Raw genomic sequence first — 23,061 nt, 5'->3', positions numbered from 1 at the left:
GCACACACAGATATCCCCCTAAAATAGCTAAAACTAAAAACAAACTAAAAACTACTTCCAAAAACATTCAGCTTTGATATTAATGAGTTTTTTGGGTTGATTGAGAACATGGTTGTTGTTCAATAATAAAATTATTCCTCAAAAATACAACTTGAATAGTAATTCTGCACTCCCTGTAAGGACTGATGGAAGGAATGAATGGGTGAAAGAAGTAAGGAACGAAAGAAGGAATGGAAGGACAGAAGTAAGGAAGCCAGGAAGCACAGCTGGTAAGAAAGGAGGAAGGAAGGAATGATGACTGGAAGGATGGATGTCAGTAGGAAAGGAAGAACAGCAGGACAGAAAGAAAGGAGAATGGTTGGTAGGCTTAAAGGTGAGGAGGCACGGCGGTAGAAAGAAAAAAGAACAACAAGAGGAAGGGAGAGAAAAACAGAAAGAAAACCAAGAAGAAGAAGAAAGGAGATAAACGAAAGGAGAACAGAAAGCAAAGAAATTTCAAAGACAAGTTCCCAGGCGTCTCTCTGAAAGCAACCAGTCGTCGTCATGTCTTTGTTGCACGTCTTCACCTCAAGGCCACAAACCTCACAGAAACAGAAATGCCGCCTCCTCTGAGGCAACACGAGCTGTTTGGATTCAGTGGGAATGTTTCTGCAACAGTGGCAGAGAGGAAGAAAAAAGAATCCCACAATGTCCTTTATTAGAAAGAAAGCCACAGGCTCGTGGAGACTGTCAAGAACAACAGGAGCACAACAGCTTAGGCCGCATGACAGCTTCTCTTCCAGAAATACATCAGCACAAAAATCTATAAGAACACGTGATCTGCCACAGTCTGAAAGTATATAAAATCTGTACTCACAGGTCAAATATAATTTAATATATAAAGTGCTGCTTGCTTTGGACAGATGTCCATGTTCATCATAAGGTTGACTAATTTTCTGTTTTTCTTGAGTTGTCCACCTGAGGTTAAGTAAACAAACCTGACACTGGCTCGTGTATGGTTCTGCCCATTTCCTCAGTGAGGCCACCCTCTGCTCCACCGGCCCGGCCTCTGGCTCTACGTACTGGGCCACCGCTGCTTCAGGGCTGGTGTACAGAGACGGCAGCTGAAACAAATACAGAGTGTGACCTTCTGAAGCTCTGCGATGCAGAAGCTGTCCCTCCAGGGTCAGCTCTGACTCTGATCCAGACCTCTGTGGCTGTGTGCACTACGTCGTAAACATGATGTAAACAAAGTCACAGACAAAGTAAAACAAAGTCTTTAGAAAGGCTCTGTCTGAACCCACCTCCTCGATGCTCAGAGGCGGCTGGCTGCTCTTCTTCTTCCCCTCACCTGCAGCCAGCACCGAGCCGCTCAGCAGGCCCGCCAGCCCCGGAGCCGCGGCACATAGCGACACCTGGCGGCAAACAAGCATAGTAAACACACCGGTTAGACACGCAGTGATACGATGGATGACTCTGGGGTGTCAGTTACACGTATTTAACACGAATTCAGATATAATACACTAAAACAGGAACACAAAAAGGAGTTTCGGTGTCTCCTCATGATTAATGGCTGTTTGTTTATACGGAGGAGCTAACACAATGCTAAGGTTAGCTTTCAATTAGCCTAGCATCGTTTAACTGACTTTTCATTGTCGTTTTGTTTTTAAAACCTCAAGTTTCGACAACATAGAGCCAGTACTTAAAACGAGATGACTTTACATGTGACAAACGATGAACACAATGAATAAAACTCACCAATCTAGCATATGACATGCTCCTTATTGGATGACTTTCGCTTTTCTACGGCAAGCCAGAGGAGTGGCAAGGAAAGAGGCGCATGCGTAATGCTCCAGGAGCCTAAGATCGACATAAACATATTAAAAATATTTTAATTAATATAGGTACAATAAAATCGAATAAAATAGAAGTAAAACCAAAATAACATTTAAAAGTAATAATGTAAAAAACTAAACAAAATAAAATATTAATGGGTGGGGGAATCAGGGAAACACGCATCTCAGCAGGTGCCAGCACTCGATAAGCTCACTCCACCCAAGTCTCTTACTTTCTGTCCTTATGTGTTGAACTAAAAATATAGAACGTCTTCAAGATAAATAACAAGTGGGGGTAAAATACTAAACTTATCTCAAGGACTGATACAGGTTGAGCTTCTGGGACGCCCACTTCTCCAGTTAGTTCCTAATTTTATGTTGTGATATATTTTAATAATCACATTTATTTACATCTATTTTTTTCTGTCAGTCTCAGCTGTAACATTGTAAAGTAAATAAACAACTTCAGTCATAATTGTGTACATACAAATATCAGCTGATATTTGCATATTGTATGGATTTTTATAATAATTATAATAAACCTGCATGCAGGTTTTAATTCATTTTCATTCTTCAACTGGCTTCATTAATCTGTAATGGGGGAAATGTCATGTAGACAAAGTAAACAGAGTCAGAAAAGCACAAATGCAGGTGAAAGTTGACCAATATGAACATTTATTTCTGGAAAGAAGTTACAAATCATTTCCAAAGAGTTTCTACTCAGATTATAAGATATGTTAATCTGATTTTACTTTCTTTTTCAGATACAGTCGTTGTAGCAAGGTATGCCTTTTTTTAATCCTCTACTCTGTTTTCCTACTGACAGACTGGTGGACTAAAGGATGCTGCGCTATGACTGGATGTGCCTCGAATTGGGACAGTAGTACTTTATTGGTTACAAGTTTCTTCTTCAAATGGCGACATGAGAGAAGGAGGAAGAAGAGGAAGAGCAGCGAGCGGACTGCAGTGGCACATGACGTTTAAGGTATCAGCTGCAGAGTATAGGGACACGGAGGAGATGTGAAGGGAGGAGCAGTTAATGAAGAGATTCATTTTCCTGCCTCAGTTAAGACAGCAGAACCATGCACTTAAATTTAGGAGGTCCTTAAAATCACTAACAGTAGAAAGGGACCCAATTTGAATTTCAATCAATCTACGCCGTTTTATTTGCTTACAAAAAACATTTTATTCAGCTTAGAATCACTTCCTATTTTGCTTCTCATCATCCTTGCCCTTCATGCGGTGTCTCTGTGGCCCATCAGTGGGGCCTGCCCCACAGTTTGAGAAGCGCTGAGCTAAAGTAAAGAGAGCACAAGAGTTTTAAAACAGATCTGAAGCACTGAACTGTTCACAGAACTTAAAAGCAAAAAAAAAAGTTTATTTTGTGTTATTGTTTGGTCTTCAACTTCAATTTTTATAGGAGTTTGACTGGGTTAAAGTGTCCAAATCAGTTGTTAAATGACTTGTTGGTAGAGATATGGCTGCAACGTTTAGCTGATTAAAAAAACAAAACATTAACCTCTGCAGCAAAATGTCCTAAATCTGCTGACTCAAGCTTTTGAAATGTCAACAAAGAGATGAAATGCGACGCAAATTATCTACTGCAGGGACATGCCTCTCACCTGCTGCAGAGGCGTGTAGGTGGGGGAAGATTTTCAACCATTTGGGGATTATGTCCCCACCAAAGAAACCAAAGCGGCTTTGCAGAGACGCTGTTAAAGCTGCAGCTCAGGACTCGAGAGATTTGTGGACAGCCTGACGCTGCTACAAGAAGAGGAACGCGAAGTATGACACTCTGAGAACTTTCATACAGGAAAATGCAAAGGTGCTGCAATACTTAAAGTACGCCTTAAGACTGAAAGAAAAACCTCTCAAAGCATCCGTCGATGAGCCACATGCAGAGAAGACAGACGGCCCGAGTATGAAATAAGGACAGACGATGAGGTACGACCTGAAAACAACACGACTTATGATGAAGTCTCGTCATAATAAATAATCCTACAACTGTTACTGCATAGCTCAGTGAAAAGCAATACCTGTAGAAAATAAATAACTTAAATATACAGCTAACAGACAAAACTGCATCAGTGTGTGCTCTAGCCCTTTTTCACAGTTGGCTCATGAAAACAAAAAAAGACAAAAATAAAAACAATACAAGCACGGAGCTGGTCATCGAGCACGGCTTACTGGGCTGCAGGATCGAGGCGTCCCACTGCTGAGACGCGCAAGCTACAAAGACGGAGTTTGCATCAGCTGGGGAAGGCGAAACTTTAATGTCTGAAATGAACACACCACTGGTGCAAGTCATTTAAACACTGGCTGGTAACTGTTTGATTCCTTTCAGCTTAATGCTTTGGTTATACTGACCTCCAGTGTTTGCAGCTTACATTGAAACACAGATCTTGTCTGTAGAGATAAAATATGAAGTGTGTAAACCAACCAAAGAAGCAATGAACCTGAAGCAAGAACCTCTAATACGAATAGAAGCAGATTTGAAAGAATCTTTGGGGTGCGAACAGTAAATCAAGACATTAAATACATATATGATCAGCTGTCACGGTTTTGATTTGATCTTTTTCATTGTATATACAAAAATGTGCAATATAAGCGTGTCCTTTGTTAAGAAAATAGCTTTTTAAATTTACATGTACAACAAACGGCTAGAAAAAGTGTATTTTTGCAGCAAACCAGATTGCTAAACTCAGGAGAAAGCTAGCTGCTGAAAAAGCCATGGGTCACCTTACTAATGCTAAAGCTAAGTCTTACTGTTAAGATTTAGCTAAACTCCTGATAAGGGTAGCCATCATGGCTGCCATCTATTTTTCCCTTTGTGGTCATTGCTACCTCAATTTCATGGAATAGATTATAAACAAAAGCATAGTAACTACAAAGCTACAGTTAGAGTCTGAGTTAGCCACAGCTACTTTCACGTAAAGATCTTTTTTTATTAATTATAAATATTTAAATATAACAATATATTTTACTACTTCTGTATTTCATTGTGAGATGTGCAATCTATGGAAGCTTATTTTCACCCCTGAAAAAAAGAAAAAACAAACAAACAAAACAAGAAGCTGCCGGATTGAACAAAGTAAAAATTTCAACTTGCAACAAAATTTCACTTCAGCATCTTGAAATTTTGTCTAAATGTCCAAGTTAGACATTAAGTTACTTTTAAGCAAGTCAAAATTTTTGTGATACCAAACTTGAAGATTTAAGTATAAATATTCAGTAAGTTTTGCGATGACCAAAAATACAGATTTATATTCATTTTTATAGGATTTTCTCCCTTCAAGTTGTAGAAACAACCTTCCATAGAAATGACACAATTGAAACAAACCATGTCTTCAAGCTAACACCAATTAGCTTGGCAATGCTGTAAAACAGAAAATTTACTTTTGGACTTATTGTTATGGTTCATCTTTCTTAAACTACTTTCCCCCCCCCACTGTAAGTGATAAATACATTTACAGCTTTGGAAAGAAAACCAATTAGAGAGCCAAAGGCAGATGGCCATCTTCAGATAGCCAAGGCTAATCTTAGCTAAAGTTAAAACCCTGTGTTGCTGTCTGTAAATTTATAAGACTAACATTTTGGTTGTTCAGTTTGATATGTTACAGAGACCATTTTAATAAGTTCATAATAAAGTTAAAGGAGCTAAACTCCTGCGAACACCAGCTAACTAAGCAGCTTTTAGTAGGTTCCATAGATGGTTAACTAGGTAGTTAGCACTGCTAAGGTTGGGGGCTTAAACAGTAAAAAGCTAGCTGCTGTTGTAATAGCAGCTAACCTTAAAGCCTGAATAGAGATAGGTATAAATATTGTCCTGTTTGTCATCTGGAAATTACCATTCATTTTAATGAGTTTAAAGATCATTTGACTGCAGCTAAACCAGTTTAGAACAGAAAGAGATAAAAGTCAGTCAAACTGTGGCTAATGCTAGTTTGCATAAATGTGAATAGATATTCTCTTATTTTTGGTATTTTCATGCAAGTTGTAATTTAAAGTGTCTTTAAAATCACCAATGATGCAACTGTAATATGCATTACAAAACAATAGTTAAATGTACTACTTAACTCAGTAGGATATAATGCTAGGTGCTGATGCACCAGCTAATATTATCAGAGCTAGCCTTAGCTAAACCGGATTGTAGTTATACCAGTAAGCTTAGCAGATCTCAACAGCATTAAGAAATTTCATGTGACCCTTAAGTCATATATTCAAATGTATTTGCTAAGTGGCTGTAAGGGTAATAAACAAGCTATTGTTTCTCAAAGAGGTTAAAATGGAATATTGTTCTAAGACAGGGTGCACTGTCTTCATTTTAAATGTTGAGTGGGTACAATTATGTCACTTTTTATGCTTAACAAGAAAACTACTTTAGAGTTTGATATTCAGCCTCAAAACTCATTTTTCATACAGCTAACAGTACTTCTGACAACATCACTCTGGTTAATGGTTTTATAATCGTTTCTGGTCCTTTATCATCAGCATAATGCATTAAAATGTTCTTGCATGAGGTCCATTGTTTCTCAAATGTTTCAACTCTTTTAGTCAGTCTTGACTTGTCAGCCATAAAGTTCATTTCAGACACGCGTCTCCAGCATTACAGCACATTCAGCCGCTGGGAGGGGAAAATTGTGCATTTACACACAATAACAACCAATAAAGTGCAGGGAATGTAGATGAGAGTGAATAAAGCTGTGTGAGTCCATCATCATCATCATCACTGTCAGGATACATTTACTCTCAAACTGTGAGACAGAGGAAGGAAGAGGAGGACAGTGATGCTGTGCTGGATGAACATGAGCGTAGTTTGATGATATCTGGGAGCAAAGAGCTGAATTAGGACTGAAAGCTGGAACGCACTGGAAGCGAATTCATAACAGCTGATAGCCGTTAGCAGGTTAAAGCGTCGACAGTTGTATATTTGGAGAGGCTCTAAAATGACTACACTACAGTGTATACAGTGTTACATCTTGTTTCTATACCCGACTGTATGTTTGTTGTTATATATTTATTGGGCATTTTCCAGTGTTTGATATAATCACTCACTAACAGATGGCTTCAAAAGAAATGAACCTAATTCAAGTAGGATTTGTGGTGCAGGTCTGTTCGACTGGTGCATCAGAATCGGGCGCTTCCAGTGCGTTTCTGCGGTAAGCCTGACCGGAGCGCCTAAATACAGAAGGTGAGAAGTAGAACAGGAAGCTGACCATAGTCCGAACATAAAGCGGCAGAATGAAACCATTTTTCTTTCCTCCAAACGATTACTTTTTCCTGTATTTTCTGAGAAAGCTAAAAATGTTCACGGGTGGCGTCTCACGCGCCACGCTTTGACTGCTGCTTCCTTCGTTTAGGAAGAGCAACGCTATGGCCCCAGCCATTTTCCTCACCTTAAGGTAAGTGCTGGTCTCCAGTTTAAAAGCCTGTAGTCTCCCACCTGTAAACACCTGATCCCGCCCCCCCCTCCCCTCAGCAGGAAACTTCAGTCCGTGACGGTGCGTTTCTATAAAAGGAGGCGTGCGGTGGAGCAGACCTCAGCTGCAGCGTCTCACATGCTCTAGCACGTACTCTGGGAAGTGCAGACTGCACACCTGCAGACCGTCCAGTTTGCAAGGCATCCTGGGATACTCGTCCTCCTTCCACTTGTTTTCCTCAGGGTCGAATGTGAGGATGGAGTCACTGTAATGGCCGTTGTAACACAGACCGCCCAGCACCATGATCTGCCTGTCCAGCACCGCCACCCCGTGACCGCTGCGCCCGATGGGCATGGAGGCGAGGATGGTCCACTCGTCAGTCTCTGGGTTGTACACCTCCGTGGACGGGCAGCCCTGCGACTCGAAGGACGCCCGCAGGATCACGCACACGCCTCCGAACACGTACAGCTTCCCGTTGTGAGAGATCATCTTGTGGAAGCAGCGGGCGTAGTTCATTTTAGATTTGTTCTCCCAGCAGCTGGCGTGGGTGCCGGGCAGCAGCGGGCCGCGGCCAGCGCGTGTCCTGTGTGAGTCCGACCCGCCCGCGCTCCCCCCTCCGCCCCCACCTCCTGCTTCCCGGCCCGGATCGAACACGCACACCTGTTTGGAGGTGGAGGAGGAGGTGATGCCGCCCGTGATGTACAGTTTCCCGTTCAGGACGGTTCCCTCGTGGCCGTACTTGTTGACGGGGTACGGGTCCACAAACTCCCAGCGGTCCTCTGTGATGTCGTATCGCTCCGTGGAGTAGAAGGTCTCGTCTCGCGTGCGGCCCGCCACGGCATAAATAAACTTTCCAATGACGCCCACGGCGAACTCTGACCTGCGAACGACAAACAAACAACTCAGAAGAAGGTCGGCGAGGAAATCAGCTCTTCACTATGCAGCCATGACCTCGGGCTTCTCTCACCTGGGCACAGACATGTCCGCCATGCGTAGCCACGAGTTCTGTCGAGGGTCGTAGCGGTACACTTTAGAGGAGGCGTGAAATTCACCGTCGGGCCCCAGCTCCTCTCCGCCCAGCAGGAAGGCGAAGTTGTTGACGATGGCCAGGCAGTCGGGTCGCAGCGGCACCTGAGGTCCCTCCAGCTCCCACCACACCTGAGACACAGGTAACCAGTTAGATCCAAACACTCCATCCTGAACTTTAAAGGAGGATTACAGGCTCAGCGAGGCAACTCGGAGATATTCTCCCCAACAGCCGATGGGACGAGGAGCGCTCAGAAAGGGAGGCAAGATAGACGTGTCAGACAGGAAGCACACAAAAAGGTACAAGCATGTAGCCAATTTCCATGTACGTAAACGAGCGGCTACCTTTGGACGCTGCAGCAGGAGGATCTTGCTGTTGACCATGCTGTGGCCAATCATTCCCCTGAACACGGCCGTCTGCGGGCGGACGGAGCGGATGCGGTTGGAGCGCGTCTCCACCAGAGGCTGCTGGTTGACATCATGAAAGTAGCTGAGAGCCTGATCGACCTCCTGCCGCAGCTGCCTGGAGTAACGGTAGAACTCCGACGTCTTCACCTGAGTGGAGGAAAGCTGCGAATTATGGGGCTGGCTGTAGGCTTAACGTTGCTACGGTGACCTGCGTCGAGCCAACGAAGCTCAAAAAATGAAGGCGACCGCCCCCATTTACGTCGGTCAGAAAGCAGCGCTCACCTTCTCAAAGATGTTGGCCGGGGTCATGAGACAGAAGCGGATGGACTGCACGATGGTGTCCGTGTGCCTCCAGCGCCGCCGGTCGTGCCGCAGCCACGCCTGCACTGCTTCGTACAGCTCGATTTCTGGGAAGCGACTCAGAGCGTCGCTGTTCAAGTACGCCTGGATCAGACAAAGAGGGGCAGAGCAGGTTTGTTGCCACTGCAACTTCCACAAACACTACAGAGACCACAAGAGATCAATCCACAGCAACTAGAGAAAACAGTGCAGATAAGAAAATGCAATACAGCAGAAAACATTAAGGCATCTCTGGAGCATTTTCAACAAAATATTACTCCCAAAACAGAAAATCCATCCCATCAGAGACCTGTGCATGTGCCCGAGTCGCTGCAGGTCTAAACCTACGATTACACGTAAGCTTTAAATTTCTATCCTATCAAATGTCACTGAGCAGCTGCTACATCTCAAAGTAATAATCTTCCTCTCCCGTCTCTTACACCTCCTCTGTCTCTCAGGGAGAACTTCTTATTCTCCACATACGTCTCTGCACCGTCAGCTCACAGAGAGGCTGTGATCACAGCTGCACACTCTGTGTTTGCTGCTTTGTCTCAGATTAACTAACACTTCATAGGAATGAATTCAGGTTATGTTTCCACCTCCTTATTAAAGCTGGCTACATGACTTTACTGACATCTGCACGAATTAACACATAACAGGAACGAGAAGGTTAAAAAAGGACTTAAACAGGACCGTGGAGGCTTTACTTTGGATTAGTTTGACTTTAACGGTGAGATTTATCCACCATGAAACCGCTAAACTCTCTCGTTGATATTTACTGACAGCTGCTGCATAAAATGCACTTTATGAGTACTGAGAACAGCAAATGTGCCTTTAATTTGCTCATCGCTTTTTCCTGAACCCCCCGGGAAACATTTCTCTTGCAGTCTGGGCTATTTGAACCTCACTAATGTATTTGCATTTTTCTTTAAAACACACACCGGGAGTCAGACACAGCCCAGGACTGTCAATAAAACACGCTCCTATTAAAGGTGTGAGGATGCCTGCACAGGAGTGCAAATTAAGAAGAGTAAACACACATTTTCAGATGAGTTTTTTAAATCAGAAAGAAGTAAAACAGTTTAGTTCCAGAATCTTTCTATAAATAAAGATTATAGTCGATCATTTTATCAGTTTAGAAACGTCTTTCTTTGTCAAACTGACTCTAAACTGTCGCTTTAACAACTTTTCCTCAGACTTCATAACAAAGAAAGCGCGACATACAAGCACGTTTTGCATTTATAGTTAAAATCTGCGCTCGTTTAATCAAACCTGCAGTCTCTCGAGGCTGAGGTAGGACAGGAAGTCGGGTCGGCTCATGAGTGGGACAAAGTTTTCGAGCAGGAAGTTGTCGAGCTGCTCCTGGACGCCCTCCACGCCCACGCTGAAGTCCTCCAGGAGACGCATGACCTCGGCGCAGTTCTCAAGGCAGATCTTAGCCAGCAGGAAGGAGCAGCAGAACTCCACCGCCTCCGTCAGCTGGACGTACATGGCCGCCTGCGGGGAGAGGAAGACGCGTTCTTAAAGCGACTGCGGATTGAATTTTGAGGCTCACAAGGAGCTCCGTTGAACTGCGCGAGTTACCTGCAGGATCTCCTGCACCGTGGGCATGCTGAGCTCCAGCGAGCCGTAGTACATGAAGCGGAGAATGTGGCCGAACCCAGCAGCCGTCAGCCCCTTCATGTGGATCTTGTCCTGGTCCCGCTCCCTCATGTCTGCCGTGAACATGACCCGGAAGTAGTCGCTCTGGGTGGCCAGCAGCGCCTTGTGGGCCTGAAAGTGGGAGGAGCAAACCAAACAGGGTCAAAGGAGGAGAAAGGCCAAACCTAGAGTCATCCTTCAAATGGACCATTGTGTGGCATGTGCCGTAGTTGCGTACCTGGAAGTGGTGCTCCTCGATCAATAGCGTGACGTCCAGCAGCAGACGCTCCTCGTACAGCGCCCTGAAGCCCGACGACACGCTCCCATCGTGCACCTGAGACAGGTACACCTCCACATCCGCCCCCGACATAACACACCTGAAGGCGCGAGCGAGCCAGAAGAGAAGCGTGAACGAGGAGAAAGGGATGAACCGTGAGGAAATGACAACCACACGAAAATCAACTGAACACACAGAGAAGAGACGTCTCTCCAAGGACACAAAGGTGCTGAGAAACAGTAAGCGAGGAGCTGGAAGGTCGTTTAAAGGGATGTTAAAAAGCTTTGCACTTCAGCCGCCGCGCACCAACTGCAACACACCAGCTGACGGAGAAGAGAGAAAACCCTTCACACGAGGCACGCACAACACAAACACACAGAAACTCACACGTGCTCACCGAGAACGTAAACACACACGCAGCACACTCACCTCTGATTGGCCACGGGCATGTCAGAGGGGGTTGTCCGAGCCAATCAGAGGACAGTGCCCCTTGTGTCCAGCAGATGCTAACAAAGTCCCTTTTCTGAGCGTCAATCACCTGGACGACAAAGCCAACACAATTAAAGCGTGAACGCCTGCAAACTTCCACCAGAAACATGTGATTTACAATCAGAAAACATCCGCATGCTTTGTCTCATTTCAGCAGTTTAGTGTTCATATACATGATCAACCCAGTGCGTTTACTCATCATGATACAAAAAATATAAATAAAAGTTGAATGGAGGTAAACTGATGGTGGGATTAAAAGAGGATTCCAGTTTATTACAGCCTGCATTTTGTTTTTTTGGGGGGAAATCTTGGAGGTTATCCACCTCAGGAACAGGCTGGCATGGAAATCAGTTGCATTTAGGATTCTGTTGGTTACCTGCTGATTATCCTTCAAGATTTTGCTGTCAGACTCTGATAACTTCATGACAACAATCACGGTACGAGGCCAGCACCTCCAGCTAGCAAGAGCATCACCTTTTAAAGGTCTAGTTAACTAGTGATGAACACCGTGCCCGTTTCTACTTCCTCTGCTCTCAGTTTCACTACATGCGACCTCCTCACAGACCGAACAGGAGAAGAGAAATCCCTCCAAACTGATGCTGCTTTTAGCTACGTCAGCTCTCCTGCTGCTGACGCACAGCGAAATCATACGATACCCTGATGTAGCTTTTTGGGTCCGAACTTCAGTCTAAATATGAGATTGTGTTCTTTCCCCCTATTTGAAGACAGATGGTAAAAGCTCAGACTCTGGGGTCAGATATAAAGTTACTGTTTTCAAGAGATGAAACCAAAATAACCCCTGAATTTAAAACCACCCAGACTGTAATAAACTGGAATTTAACAACCAAAATAAAGATCTAATTAAACACCAATACTTAAGAAACAAACGAAAATGAGACGTGGAAGAGATTCAAAATATGGGAAGGACAAAGAAAACTGAAGGTTACTTTTGTAGGAGATGGAAGCAGGAATAACAGCGTGTATGGGAAAGAAACGTGGGAAATAACCCATCGAATCACCATTACTAGCGATTTAAGTTCGGTATTTCAGTTAACTACAAGTATTGTTATTTTTTCATCATCTGTACATGAAGAAGTGGAAATAAATGTGATAGAATAACTTCTATTACTTCTAAAGCATTAAAAATCACTGGTATCATAGCTAAATTTAAGGAGCCAAGACTTTAACCTTTGACCCCTCGCCCTTCCCCCATCACATCCTAAAACTCAGCAGCCAAAATGAGGCAGATGGTCTGGAGGAGGGCAGCGTGGAGATAAAAAAGTATATTTATGGTGCAGTTCTGCGTGTTTGACGTACCTTTTGGAGCCCGGGCGAACAATCACAGGCTTCGACGGCTGAGCGCTAAGGGGCCGCTCGCATTTCCTGTGTTTGTGCTTGCCTGGTTCTGACGGGAGACAGAAAAAGATGCTCTCAGAGACAAAGAAGGCTTAGATGAAGAGGATACCCATCAAACAGTCCACGGTGCGTTCAGGGGCTTGTAAATCACAGCTCTCGTGCACAGAAGTGCTGTAAAACACACATCCTCTGCAGTTTACATGAATATTTAATTTACTGGCTCTTTGGTAAGAGTTTCACCTGTGACAATTTAAAGGAAAATCCAACGTTAAAGCGACAAGTACTGAACAGATACATTAGTCTGTGTGAGGTGTTTCTTCTCGACCTGCTCTCCAAGTCAGGTCCCACGTGTGCGTGCGTGTCCCAGTTTGAGATGTTTTAATTATGAAGATTGAGATTTTTTATTATATCAATGCTTTTGTGAATATGCCAAATGTCTTCCGCCTCTGAGAAATGAGGATCATGCTAAGCTACTCTAGCGGAGCTGGAAATGTGTGTTAAGGCTAAATTGTTAACGAAAGTTGAGGCTTTGTTTAAGCTTGTTTGGGACCATAGCTGATTAGTCCTGTCAGCACTGCTTTCAGGGAAAACGGGATGTAGGCAACAGAAAGCAGCTCGCTGAATCGGTCTAGCCTCGTTTTCATCTCTCTCACCCGGTGGCTAACCTCACCTGGGTCTGCCTCCAGGTGAAAAAGAAAACATCCGCACACTTGTCACCAAAATAAGCCTCCCGCTAACGTGTTAAATCTGCACCAACACGCGGTTTAAACTGCCCTCGGTTGCCGTGTTTACTTCTTCAAACAGCAGCGGGGGGACAGCTTGCTCCGAGCCGCGACTGGAGCGCCAAAACAAAGGCTAACCCTGGCGGATAACGGTCCCCACACTCGGCTGTACTGACGGAACATGGCGGCGTACATTTGTGGAAGATAAAGGAGGAAACCGTCGCAAACTGAGCGGATATTTCGCTCCGTGTTTGGCTAAACTCGCTGTCACGACTCCGAGTTGGAGCTACAGGGGCTCCGACAGCTGCTTAGACCGGCGGAGCCGCTTTAGCTTAGCCTGAATCCAGCCGTCTCACCTCGGCGGTGCGAATCTCCACAACCCCTCTTCGGCCAGCCAGCTCTGGCTCCGTCGGACATCAAGTTGCGAGTTCGATTCCGAGATCAAGAAAGCGGGTGGCAGCGTTGCACTGCCATGTTGGCATCAGCGTCCATCTGCCAATCGCACAGACCCCCCACACGGAGCTAAATTAAACGGGTAAAAAGCCACAGCGGACCACAGGCTCTGCGGACGCCATTTTCTGCACCGGCGTCATTTCCCTTTTGGGCGGAACTGAAGGGCGTAGTGCGGCGCTGCATCAAAGATCGTGTATTTACCAAGAGGAATCACTCCAACGAGAAAGAAAAAAATCCCTAAACATAGCCGGTTTGCGATGATGGCTAACTTACTCAAACCACGCACGAAGAGAAAAAAGCACAAAAACACTTAAAAGGATTTTGTCTTTAAAGAGATGCTAAACAGCCCCAAAGTTATTGAAAATAACTACGCTACACACTTTCACATGAATAATGCACTCACATAAATGTACAAATGGTTAGTCCTCAATCATCCAGGTAAAGAATTCCCAGAAAGTTCACTTTGTTCATCTGGACGTCGTGTTTTCACTCATCAGCGTGACTTCTTCGGTGCATCTGCATAAGGACTGAAACTTGGTGTCAGTTTCATCATCGTTAACATATAAATTATGATGACCGTTGATCAATGACCACGAGTACCATTCACGCAGAGTGGGGAATCCACTCTGTGAATGGCTTTAATCACAGCGTTTTATCTATCACACAGGAATCTGCACATACATGTGCACCGAATCTGGGCCGTAGACGAGTTCAGAGCGTCGACAATAACTATATTAACAGTACTAATATTTGATCGCTTAAATAAGACTTTGTTGTTGGGGCAGAAAGAGCAGATCTAATTTAATGACACAAATCAGTGATGCAGATTTAAAACACACTTTGACTCAAATGGAGAGCAGGAATGAAGACACCAGAGAGAGAGAGCAAATAGAAACAGGCGTGTCTTATAATAATTTTATAGGAATATATTTTTGTTATTTTCTAGTTGAGTGAGGAGGACGGAGAGAGAGGAAAGAGAGGTTGTACATGAACAGGAGAAATGAGGGAGCAAATAGTGAAGTTAGCTGGAAAAACAAAAGTTATTTTTCACAGAGTAGTTTTTCATGTACTTCACTGAGGCGTTGTGTGTTTTCCAATAGGACACTTAAAAATGCCAGCGGACATCCTAAACAGAACATATTGATATGAATGTTATTTACAGGATTCACACTGTCACTCTAAACAAGGCTGAACAGGATGGCTGCCACTGCACAGATGTGACGGACTACAAATCTATTCTCCACTCCTGAAATCTGGGTACATAATTGCTATAGCCTAACTAACGTCTCCCCATATCAGGCTTTATGGCGTTTTTTTTTAACTTAACCGAACTACTATAAAATAATAGTAATCCTACTCAGATAGACCAAACAGCCAGAACTACAGAAAGTTAGTCAGATGACGTAACTAAATCGCGACGGACCCGTCACATGGATGAACGTACACTTCTTTCTTAAAAGAGGACTATAAATTTGGGACGCATGTCTGTTTCCTTGATGAGCAGCTGTTAATGAGATACGAACAGCAGCAGTGTGCGGTTATTAAACTGGTTTAAATTTACAGCAGAAACTGAGAGCCGCTCCGGTTGTTGCATCAGCCCTCGAGAAAGGACCCAACTACACTTTTACTTGGGCGGATCGCTTAAGTTTACAATTATACCTGGAAGTTACCGCTAAAAAAAACCTTCTTCTAAAGCTGTAATAAAATCTTCCAGGCAGTAAAATTTAGTTTGTCTGAAAACATTTTAGGCGAGGAGGAGTGCAGGTTTAATCGATAGATCAGGCATTCGGCCGGGCCTCCTTATTCATTCCCTTTTCTTTCAAGATGGCGGGCGACGAGTCAGGCACAACGCTCGGTCAGCCTCACTTGGCCAAACAGGACCTCAGTACTCTGGTAAGTGTATGTATATCGTGCTTACAACAGTGTGGTTTTACGTTGACGGCTGCCGGTGGCCCGTTGTTTCGGTAAAACGGTCACAGAAGGCCGGGAGAATAGTAACGGATACCGGTGCTGCGCCACCCGGCACATGACGCAAGGGCCCAGGCTGGGCGGAAAGCTCAGACCCGTTGCACTTCCAGCCCGAAATACAGCGTTATTTCAGCCACATTTAACACGATTCACACGTTGAAAGACTTACTTGATATTCATAGTTATCAGCGTTATTGAAGCCTGTTTATCCCGGTTTAATTTTAGTTAGCTCCACGGAGTTAGCTCCATCTTTGCTAGAATCTAGAAAATGGTTCTTAATGTTTAGTTCGGCATAAAAACACCTTTATAAGCTTACATCCTTCTTGTTAGTCCAAGCTGTAAAAAGAGACCATCACTGAGCTTGTAAAGCTTTCATTCTAACTCATTGGATTTATATTGTTATAGCTCATATTCTCACCTTTTATATAAATGGAAATTGGTACCAAAAGATGTGGGTCAAAGATACGACTTTCAGCGTGTTTTTCGCGTGTTTATACTAAATAACACTAGTCTTTGTTCAACATAAGTTCTCGTTAGTTGTGACTTACCGAGATGAGAACAAAAACACTGCGTGTAGTGCTGCATGTGTCCTACAAGGGAAACAAAACCTTATTGTTTAACTGTGATCAGGGCCTGGTCCATTAAAATAGTCCTGTTTTATGCTCTTCACACATTGTAGTCGCCATCAAACTCTTTTGTTACCAGACACAGTCATCACCTGAAACTTTGCTTCTTTAGACACTCCTGCAATAAAATTCCCAGTGATTTCTGTTATAATGTTGGTAAACTAGAGTACTTGAGGGATTGTTGCTGTTCTGTGTTGCTTTATGAGAACCATCCCGGGTGGTTTTGTTTCCGCCTGTGAGCTGCTCGTTGTTCTTTGGGATTAAGCACGCCGCTCGCTCTGATGCAGTGGGTCCTGGCATGACGAGTCATTAATCTGAATTGTTCTCTTTGTCAGGACGTGTCGACCTTGACGCCTCTCTCTCCGGAGATCATCAGCAGACAGGCCACCATCAATATCGGTATGGGAGACAGCTGATCGGATTCGATGTCTTTGTAGAGTTTGATAGAGGTTTTGACCTCCGCCTTCTTCTCTCTTAGGCACCATCGGTCATGTGGCCCACGGAAAGTCCACAGTAGTGAAAGCTATTTCTGGCGTGCACACCGTCAGGTTCAAGAATGAGCTGGAGAGGAACATCACCATCAAGCTTGGATATGCCAATGCTAAGGTGAGGGAGTGTATTTTCTCAGATGTTTGTGTTATTTTTGGACCTCAGTGTTTGAGATTAAAGAGCAGTGGAAGTTTGTACGTTCAGGATTTACTCTTTAAAACGTGAACTTCCCCGTCTACAGGCGACAAATACAAACACATTTAACTTTATTGTCAATCCAAATTGTTTCCACAGGGAACAGTGCATTTGCATAAAATGTCTGTGATAAGAGAAAGCCTGTAAGAATGCAGATTGTGGGTTCCAGTTTCTCCAGGTTGGGAGTGATTAAAGCCATTTACTCAAAGTCTAACACCATCTTTGAAAGAACTGCTTTGTTTTACTCAGTTAAAATGATGAGATTCTGTATGAAATCAAACTTCTGGCTCATTCAGAGGCCTTTGCCAGCTGATATCTAGGTCTGTGTGAGTAATGCTTAAACCTGATCAATGATCAGCTCAATCATGGAGTGTTAGTTTGCTTATCTGGAAAACATCTAGGTGTAAATAGTATAAATGCTAAATATGCGTAAGCAAATGACACCCTGATGAAATTTTCTGCTTTATAATTTTGCTGATTTTGGTTTCCAGAGGTTTCTCTACATGTTGACACCAGGGGGCAGCGTAGAACATGGAAGAACTGTTGGTTGTGCTGTTGTTGTTCCTTTGAGCTTTGAGCTTGAGTCACAGAGAAGAAGTCAAAACAAAGATCGTATTTGTAGTCAAACTGAGCGCTAAACACAATAAAAACTGCCGACTGCAGCTGCTGTGTGTGCTGAATATCTCAAACGTAGCTCTGCCCCCCCCTGAATGAACGCTGGTTTACAGATGCTGATGAGGAGTTCACGTTTTTGCTTCTCTTCCACACGTCGTAGGTCTACAAGCTGGATGATCCCAGCTGTCCCCGGCCAGAGTGCTACAGGTCATGTGGCAGCAGCACTCCAGACGAGTTTCCCACAGACATCACTGGCACCAAGGGCAACTTCAAACTGGTCAGGTAAGACCTGAACAGGCAAAGCATTTTATCATTAATGCAGAGGCTGAACCTCTGAATCCTCAAACAAAAAAACAACTTTTTGATGGTGAACTAAATGTTTTCGGGATCTTTTCTGTTCTGGAGAAGAAATTGAATGTTTGAGCACAATAGAAATAAAGTAAATGAGGGAAAATGAAGGTGACTGTTGGCTGTCTTCTTCCTCACAGACATGTGTCGTTCGTGGACTGTCCCGGTCACGACATTTTGATGGCAACTATGTTGAACGGAGCAGCCGTTATGGATGCAGCTCTCCTGCTGATTGGTGGGTCTCTGAAAACTTTGATTAAGCTGAGGTGTTACGAAAGAGTGTTTCGTCTTTATTGCACTGTCACATTTCCCCTTAATTGGCTTTGTAGTGGCTCTAATCAGGTAACTTATCCTTGTTCAGATAAAGAGGAGGTGGATATAACAGACCATGCTTTTACCAGGATTAATGACATTAGAAAGTCAGCATCGTGCTCATCTCTGACTCCAAACATTAAAATTGTCTCGTTGTGTTTTTGTGTCCTCTTCAACTGCCAGCTGGGAATGAGTCGTGTCCCCAGCCCCAGACATCAGAGCATCTGGCCGCCATTGAAATCATGAAGCTGAAGCACATCCTCATCCTGCAGAACAAGATTGACCTGGTGAAGGAGAGCCAGGCTAAAGAGCAGTATGAGCAGATCCTGGCCTTCGTGCAGGGTGAGTCAGCCCTTTAAAGATTTTGTAGCCCATTTCTAGAATTTCAGGTGTGACGGTTTAGCAGTTTTACTCAACTCAGCCTTCGTATTTTACCACCGTTGTTTCCCAGACTTTAACTTCTGGAAAGGAAATGTCACTTAAAGCACCAGGAAACACTGCAACCTTTAATATAACATGCATGCATGTGTGGTTGTTATGATAGAATAATTAAAAAGTTAAAATGATACAACCTTGCACTCAGAATATGACCCACTGGAGCTTTAAACGCTTTATTTAACCAGGGTTATTTAAGCAGGGTTTACACTGTCCAAACCGTGCGTTAGTTCTGTTGTACATGCAAATATGTCAAAGATATATATTTTTTTAAGTTAAGTTTCACTCCCATTTAAGGTTTGAAAGACCAAATGAAGGATTTATTTATTTTTTGTGTGTTTGAGGGTTTTCTTTCCGTTGCTGCTCGTTGCCCCTTTTGAAACTCCCATGCCACGCAGCGCTCTGCAGCAAAAACACAATTAGATGAACTCTGAAGTGAAAATGCTTTTAATGTTCCTCCTGCAGGCACAGTGGCCGAGGGCGCTCCCATCATTCCCATCTCAGCCCAGCTGAAGTACAACATCGAGGTGGTTTGTGAGTACATTGTCAAAAAGATCCCCGTGCCCATCAGAGATTTCACATCCGAGCCCAGACTCATCGGTAAGACGAGTAAAAACACAAACATTGATTCTTTTATGTAAGTGTTTAGAGTTTTGTTTTAATGTTCTGTGTTTTGTGTTTCAGTCATTCGATCCTTTGATGTGAACAAACCCGGCTGTGAGGTCGACGACCTGAAAGGAGGTGTGGCCGGAGGAAGTATCCTTAAGGGTGTACTCAAGGTAAGAGTGTATTTATCAGTACATTATTGGTGATTTGAAGCAGTGTGAAGTCACAAACGCCTTACTCTGCTCTGCCTTTCTCTGCGTGTCCAGGTGGGTCAGGAGATCGAGGTGCGGCCAGGTATTGTGTCCAAAGACCAGGAGGGAAAGCTGATGTGCAAACCCATCTTCTCAAAGATCGTCTCTCTGTTCGCCGAGCACAACGATCTGCAGTACGCTGCTCCCGGAGGCCTCATCGGTAAGAGGCACTCTGTGCTCTCGTGTTACCTGACTGCACTGTAAATACAGTTTTATGCTGTAAAGAGAGAAGCTGGTGATCATAGTGAGAGATGCATGTTTCAGGCAATCAGAAGATTACATATGTGAGAAAACAGGGGGAAAGAGTCGAGTTTAATCTCTGGCTTCTTTTTACTTGACAGGAATGCTGGTGTAGGCTATAGGTGGTAGGTTGGGTTTGTTTTCATTGGGGTTTTTTGGTAGGCAGATATGTAGGTTGAGGTTTTTTCTTTTTGTTGTATTTTAATTGGTTGGTTTTTAGATGGTGCTGGTAGAGTTTGTGGTGGTTGGTTTGTTTTAATTGGTTGGTTAGGAGGTAGGCTTGTTGATTGGATGGTTGTTTTTATTGGTTTGGTAAAGGTTAGGTTGTAGAGCAGGGCGATATGACCAATAATATTCATCACGATATACATTTGAAAATTTGCGATAACGATATAACTGACGATATAATTGACACCAGACAAAATACTTTACAACTCCACAACTTTATTAGTGCAAAACAAACATCAATGTGTTTTCACTTAAACAAGCAGCTGTTTTATCTGCTTTAAAGTTATATAAACATGTAACAGTGCAAATTCCTGTCTGACAGTTTAACCAAAAGGCATTTCCAGTGGAAACTGGCCGACATATCCTCAACATAACCATGTAGAATATCCACAAAACTTAAAAAGAGCTTATACACACACAATACGGTAATATTATGTTGAAGCACAGCACGTATCACTCCGCGAGGCTCTGCCTACGACAGCCGTAACAATCCATCAAGCGGTGCGGCTTCGTAGTTTAGCAAAGTCGTGTGAAACATGTGACAGATTTTTGAGCGCCGTGCACATAAAATCGTTTCGAGGTCAGTAAACACAACCAGAGTTCATACATAAGGCACACGGGATTATAAGGGGCTCTGTCGACTTTCAGAAAATTCTAAGGATTGATTTTAGCTGTGCCGTATTTTCCAAACAACACGGTAATAACGACGGCCCGCTAGCATGCGCTACCAAAAATAGTGCTTTGTTGTGTATCTGACGGACGAAAGCTAAACCAGTTCCACACCAGTGAAGCTGCAGCATTTTTACAAACCAGTTCTGGTTCATCCGTTTCATTCAACGATCCACTTTCGCTCTTCTCATTCTGCGTCGCCGCCATGTGCGTATGTAAACAAAGGCACTGCGCATGCGCGTTTTACCCATACTCTATCGCCATATTTCATTTTCTTATGAACATTACACAGGTATCACCGTGAACGGTATGATACGGCCCAGCCCTACTAGGTTGTTTTGGTTGGTTGTAAATTGCTTGGTTTTCTTTTGGGTTTGGAGGGTTAGAGTTGGGTTGAGTTTTAGTCGGTTGGTTATTAGAGGTAGTATTAGTTGGGTTTGGGTTGTCTTGGTTGGTGGGTAGATGGGTTGATTTCCTATCTTTGGTGTTGGTTAGTTAGGTCTGATTATTTTATTAAACCTCTTAAAAAGACTGCAGTACTGCAAATACAAATTATTAAAAACACACAACAGCTTCTATAAATAAAAGCCAGAGTACACACACATGCAAGCTGCAATACTACAAGATACAAGATAACAAATATAAAAAACTGAATTTAAGAAACGGCGATCCTGCATCTGTTCTTACTACCAGAGGGTCAAAGGAGCCTCCTGCTGATAAACCCTCTCGAGCTGTTTTGGGTTGTAACGGAGATTTCAGAGCCAAACTGTCCTGTTTGGCTTCCTGGTGTCACCGGCTGTGATGCTGCGCCAAAAGATGGCCGCAACAAAAACTGCTGTATTTTTTTTTTAAAAGAAATGTTTCCTCAGGAAGTAGAGTTACATCTGTTCTTTACTGTAAACAGCCTTGGTGCTGCATCACCAGTCCAGGTCAACACCCAGGTATTTGTAGCTCCTCACCGCCTTCACTTACTCTCCCCGCATGGAAACGGTGTTAAGCTTTGACCTGGTCCTCCCAAAACTTACCACCATCCCCTTCATCATGTTTGTGAGTTGGTCACTACAGCACCAAGCCAAATGGTGGAGAAGTCATGAGTAAACTATGTGTTTTGTGCAGGTGTGGGTACTAAGATCGACCCGACGCTGTGCCGAGCAGATCGTATGGTCGGTCAGGTGCTAGGCGCCGTCGGAGCGCTCCCGGAGATCTTCACTGAGCTCGAGATCTCCTATTTCCTGCTCAGGAGGCTGCTTGGAGTCCGCACAGAGGGAGACAAGAAGGCTGCTAAGGTGAGCAATGCCTTGTAGGAAAGGGAGGAAAGATGTGTGAGCTTCTCAGACTTTGGTATTAACAGCCTGACTGTCTTCCTGACCTGCAGGTTCAGAAACTGTCCAAGAACGAGGTGCTGATGGTAAACATCGGCTCGCTGTCGACAGGCGGCCGTGTCAGTGCGGTCAAAGCTGATCTGGCCAAAATCGTGCTGACTAACCCGGTGTGCACAGAGGTCGGAGAGAAGATCGCTCTGAGCAGACGTGTGGAGAAACACTGGCGGTAAGAGTGAGGGCGGAGATGTGTGTGTGGTGTTTGCACAGATGTTTCTGGCTGCAGTGTCAGAACACGCCTCCTGATGTGTAACTCTCTCTCTCTGTCTTCCTTGCAGTCTGATTGGTTGGGGACAAATCAGGAGAGGCGTGACCATCACACCCACAGTGGACGACGACTGAGACTAGCAAACGCATGGCCATCACACTCTTCTCTTCTTTTTTTGTTTTTATTTTTATTTTTATTTGTTCCCCACACGGAGGAGGGAGGGGAAGTGAACACGGACATATCGGCGGTTTGAAGACGCTTCCTCGCTCTGCTCCTCTTTCTCTGCAGCGACATGCAAAAGTCGAGCTCTGAACTTCTGCTTCCTGCTGGAGATGAAGGAGGACCCAGGAAGGGAGGAGGCGCTTCAGACTGTTGTAACAAAACTCCAGAAACCAGTTTGGAGATGATCTGTACTAACCTCAGATTACAGGTGGAATAAAATCAATTTGGAAGGAACCAGGTCGTCTTTGAGCATCATTCTTGCTGTTACAGGGAAACTCAGAGATGAAATTACTTGGTGGATAAGTTTTAATTTTGACCAAATTGT

At 44.0% G+C, this 23,061-nt stretch overlaps 3 protein-coding genes across 4 annotated transcripts in view; 1 reads left to right on the top strand and 2 right to left on the bottom strand.

Annotated features, from left to right (window-relative positions):
• Nucleotides 1–1,951, bottom strand: part of apoob (apolipoprotein O, b) — an 11,548-nt gene extending 9,597 nt beyond the window's left edge. The window contains exons 1-3 of the mRNA XM_005945548.3: nucleotides 1,738–1,951; nucleotides 1,284–1,394; nucleotides 978–1,103 (exon numbers count right to left, since the gene is read on the bottom strand). Coding sequence (XP_005945610.2) covers nucleotides 978–1,103; nucleotides 1,284–1,394; nucleotides 1,738–1,755 — 255 coding nt within the window. The 5' untranslated portion in view covers nucleotides 1,756–1,951. The remainder of the gene's footprint in view (nucleotides 1–977; nucleotides 1,104–1,283; nucleotides 1,395–1,737) is intronic.
• Nucleotides 1,952–4,775: 2,824 nt separating this feature from the next.
• Nucleotides 4,776–14,097, bottom strand: klhl15 (kelch-like family member 15). 2 transcript variants are annotated; one of them, XM_014341125.2, is made up of 10 exons: nucleotides 13,849–13,897; nucleotides 12,732–12,819; nucleotides 11,355–11,463; nucleotides 10,887–11,025; nucleotides 10,592–10,780; nucleotides 10,280–10,504; nucleotides 8,951–9,112; nucleotides 8,606–8,815; nucleotides 8,202–8,392; nucleotides 4,776–8,114 (listed from the first exon to the last, which is right to left on the bottom strand). In XM_014341125.2, the coding sequence occupies exons 3-10, from the start codon at nucleotides 11,372–11,374 to the stop codon at nucleotides 7,355–7,357; spliced, it is 1,896 nt and encodes a 631-aa protein (XP_014196611.1). In that variant the 5' UTR covers nucleotides 11,375–11,463; nucleotides 12,732–12,819; nucleotides 13,849–13,897; the 3' UTR covers nucleotides 4,776–7,354. The 2 variants fall into 2 exon arrangements, with proteins under 2 accessions (XP_014196611.1, XP_014196610.1); XM_014341124.2 differs by lacking the exon at nucleotides 11,355–11,463 and having other exon boundaries at nucleotides 13,849–14,097.
• A 1,614-nt stretch (nucleotides 14,098–15,711) lies between these two features.
• On the top strand, nucleotides 15,712–22,970 carry eif2s3 (eukaryotic translation initiation factor 2, subunit 3 gamma). The gene is made up of 12 exons (XM_005945549.3): nucleotides 15,712–15,838; nucleotides 16,875–16,938; nucleotides 17,018–17,145; nucleotides 17,999–18,120; nucleotides 18,327–18,421; nucleotides 18,682–18,840; nucleotides 19,399–19,533; nucleotides 19,618–19,712; nucleotides 19,806–19,950; nucleotides 22,044–22,213; nucleotides 22,303–22,475; nucleotides 22,585–22,970. Exons 1-12 carry the CDS (start codon nucleotides 15,770–15,772, stop codon nucleotides 22,646–22,648), a joined length of 1,419 nt encoding a protein of 472 aa, XP_005945611.1. The 5' UTR covers nucleotides 15,712–15,769; the 3' UTR covers nucleotides 22,649–22,970.
• Nucleotides 22,971–23,061: the final 91 nt, after the last annotated feature.

The sequence above is a fragment of the Haplochromis burtoni genome, unplaced genomic scaffold (genome assembly GCF_018398535.1).
Source record: "Haplochromis burtoni strain Fernald_Lab_line unplaced genomic scaffold, NCSU_Asbu1 Contig_428, whole genome shotgun sequence".
In the NCBI taxonomy this organism is placed as follows: Eukaryota; Metazoa; Chordata; class Actinopteri; order Cichliformes; family Cichlidae; genus Haplochromis; species Haplochromis burtoni.
The sequence above is the reverse complement of the archived record's forward strand: the minus strand, read 5'-3'. Positions and strand labels throughout refer to the sequence as shown.

Excerpts from the sequence above, each read along its gene's own strand:
- klhl15 (XM_014341124.2), bottom strand. The coding sequence starts at position 13,909 with ATGTCCGACGGAGCCAGAGCTGGCTGGCCGAAGAGGGGTTGTGGAGAT. Across the intron at positions 11,026-12,731 it reads GTTCGCCCGGGCTCCAAAAG|GTGTGTTATGTCGGGGGCGG; the intron begins GTACGTCAAACA and ends TCGCGCCTTCAG. Across the intron at positions 10,505-10,591 it reads CGGTGCAGGAGATCCTGCAG|GCGGCCATGTACGTCCAGCT; the intron begins GTAACTCGCGCA and ends CTCTCCCCGCAG.
- eif2s3 (XM_005945549.3), top strand. The coding sequence starts at position 15,770 with ATGGCGGGCGACGAGTCAGGCACAACGCTCGGTCAGCCTCACTTGGCC. Across the intron at positions 19,534-19,617 it reads ATCCGAGCCCAGACTCATCG|TCATTCGATCCTTTGATGTG; the intron begins GTAAGACGAGTA and ends TTTGTGTTTCAG. Across the intron at positions 22,214-22,302 it reads GAGACAAGAAGGCTGCTAAG|GTTCAGAAACTGTCCAAGAA; the intron begins GTGAGCAATGCC and ends CCTGACCTGCAG.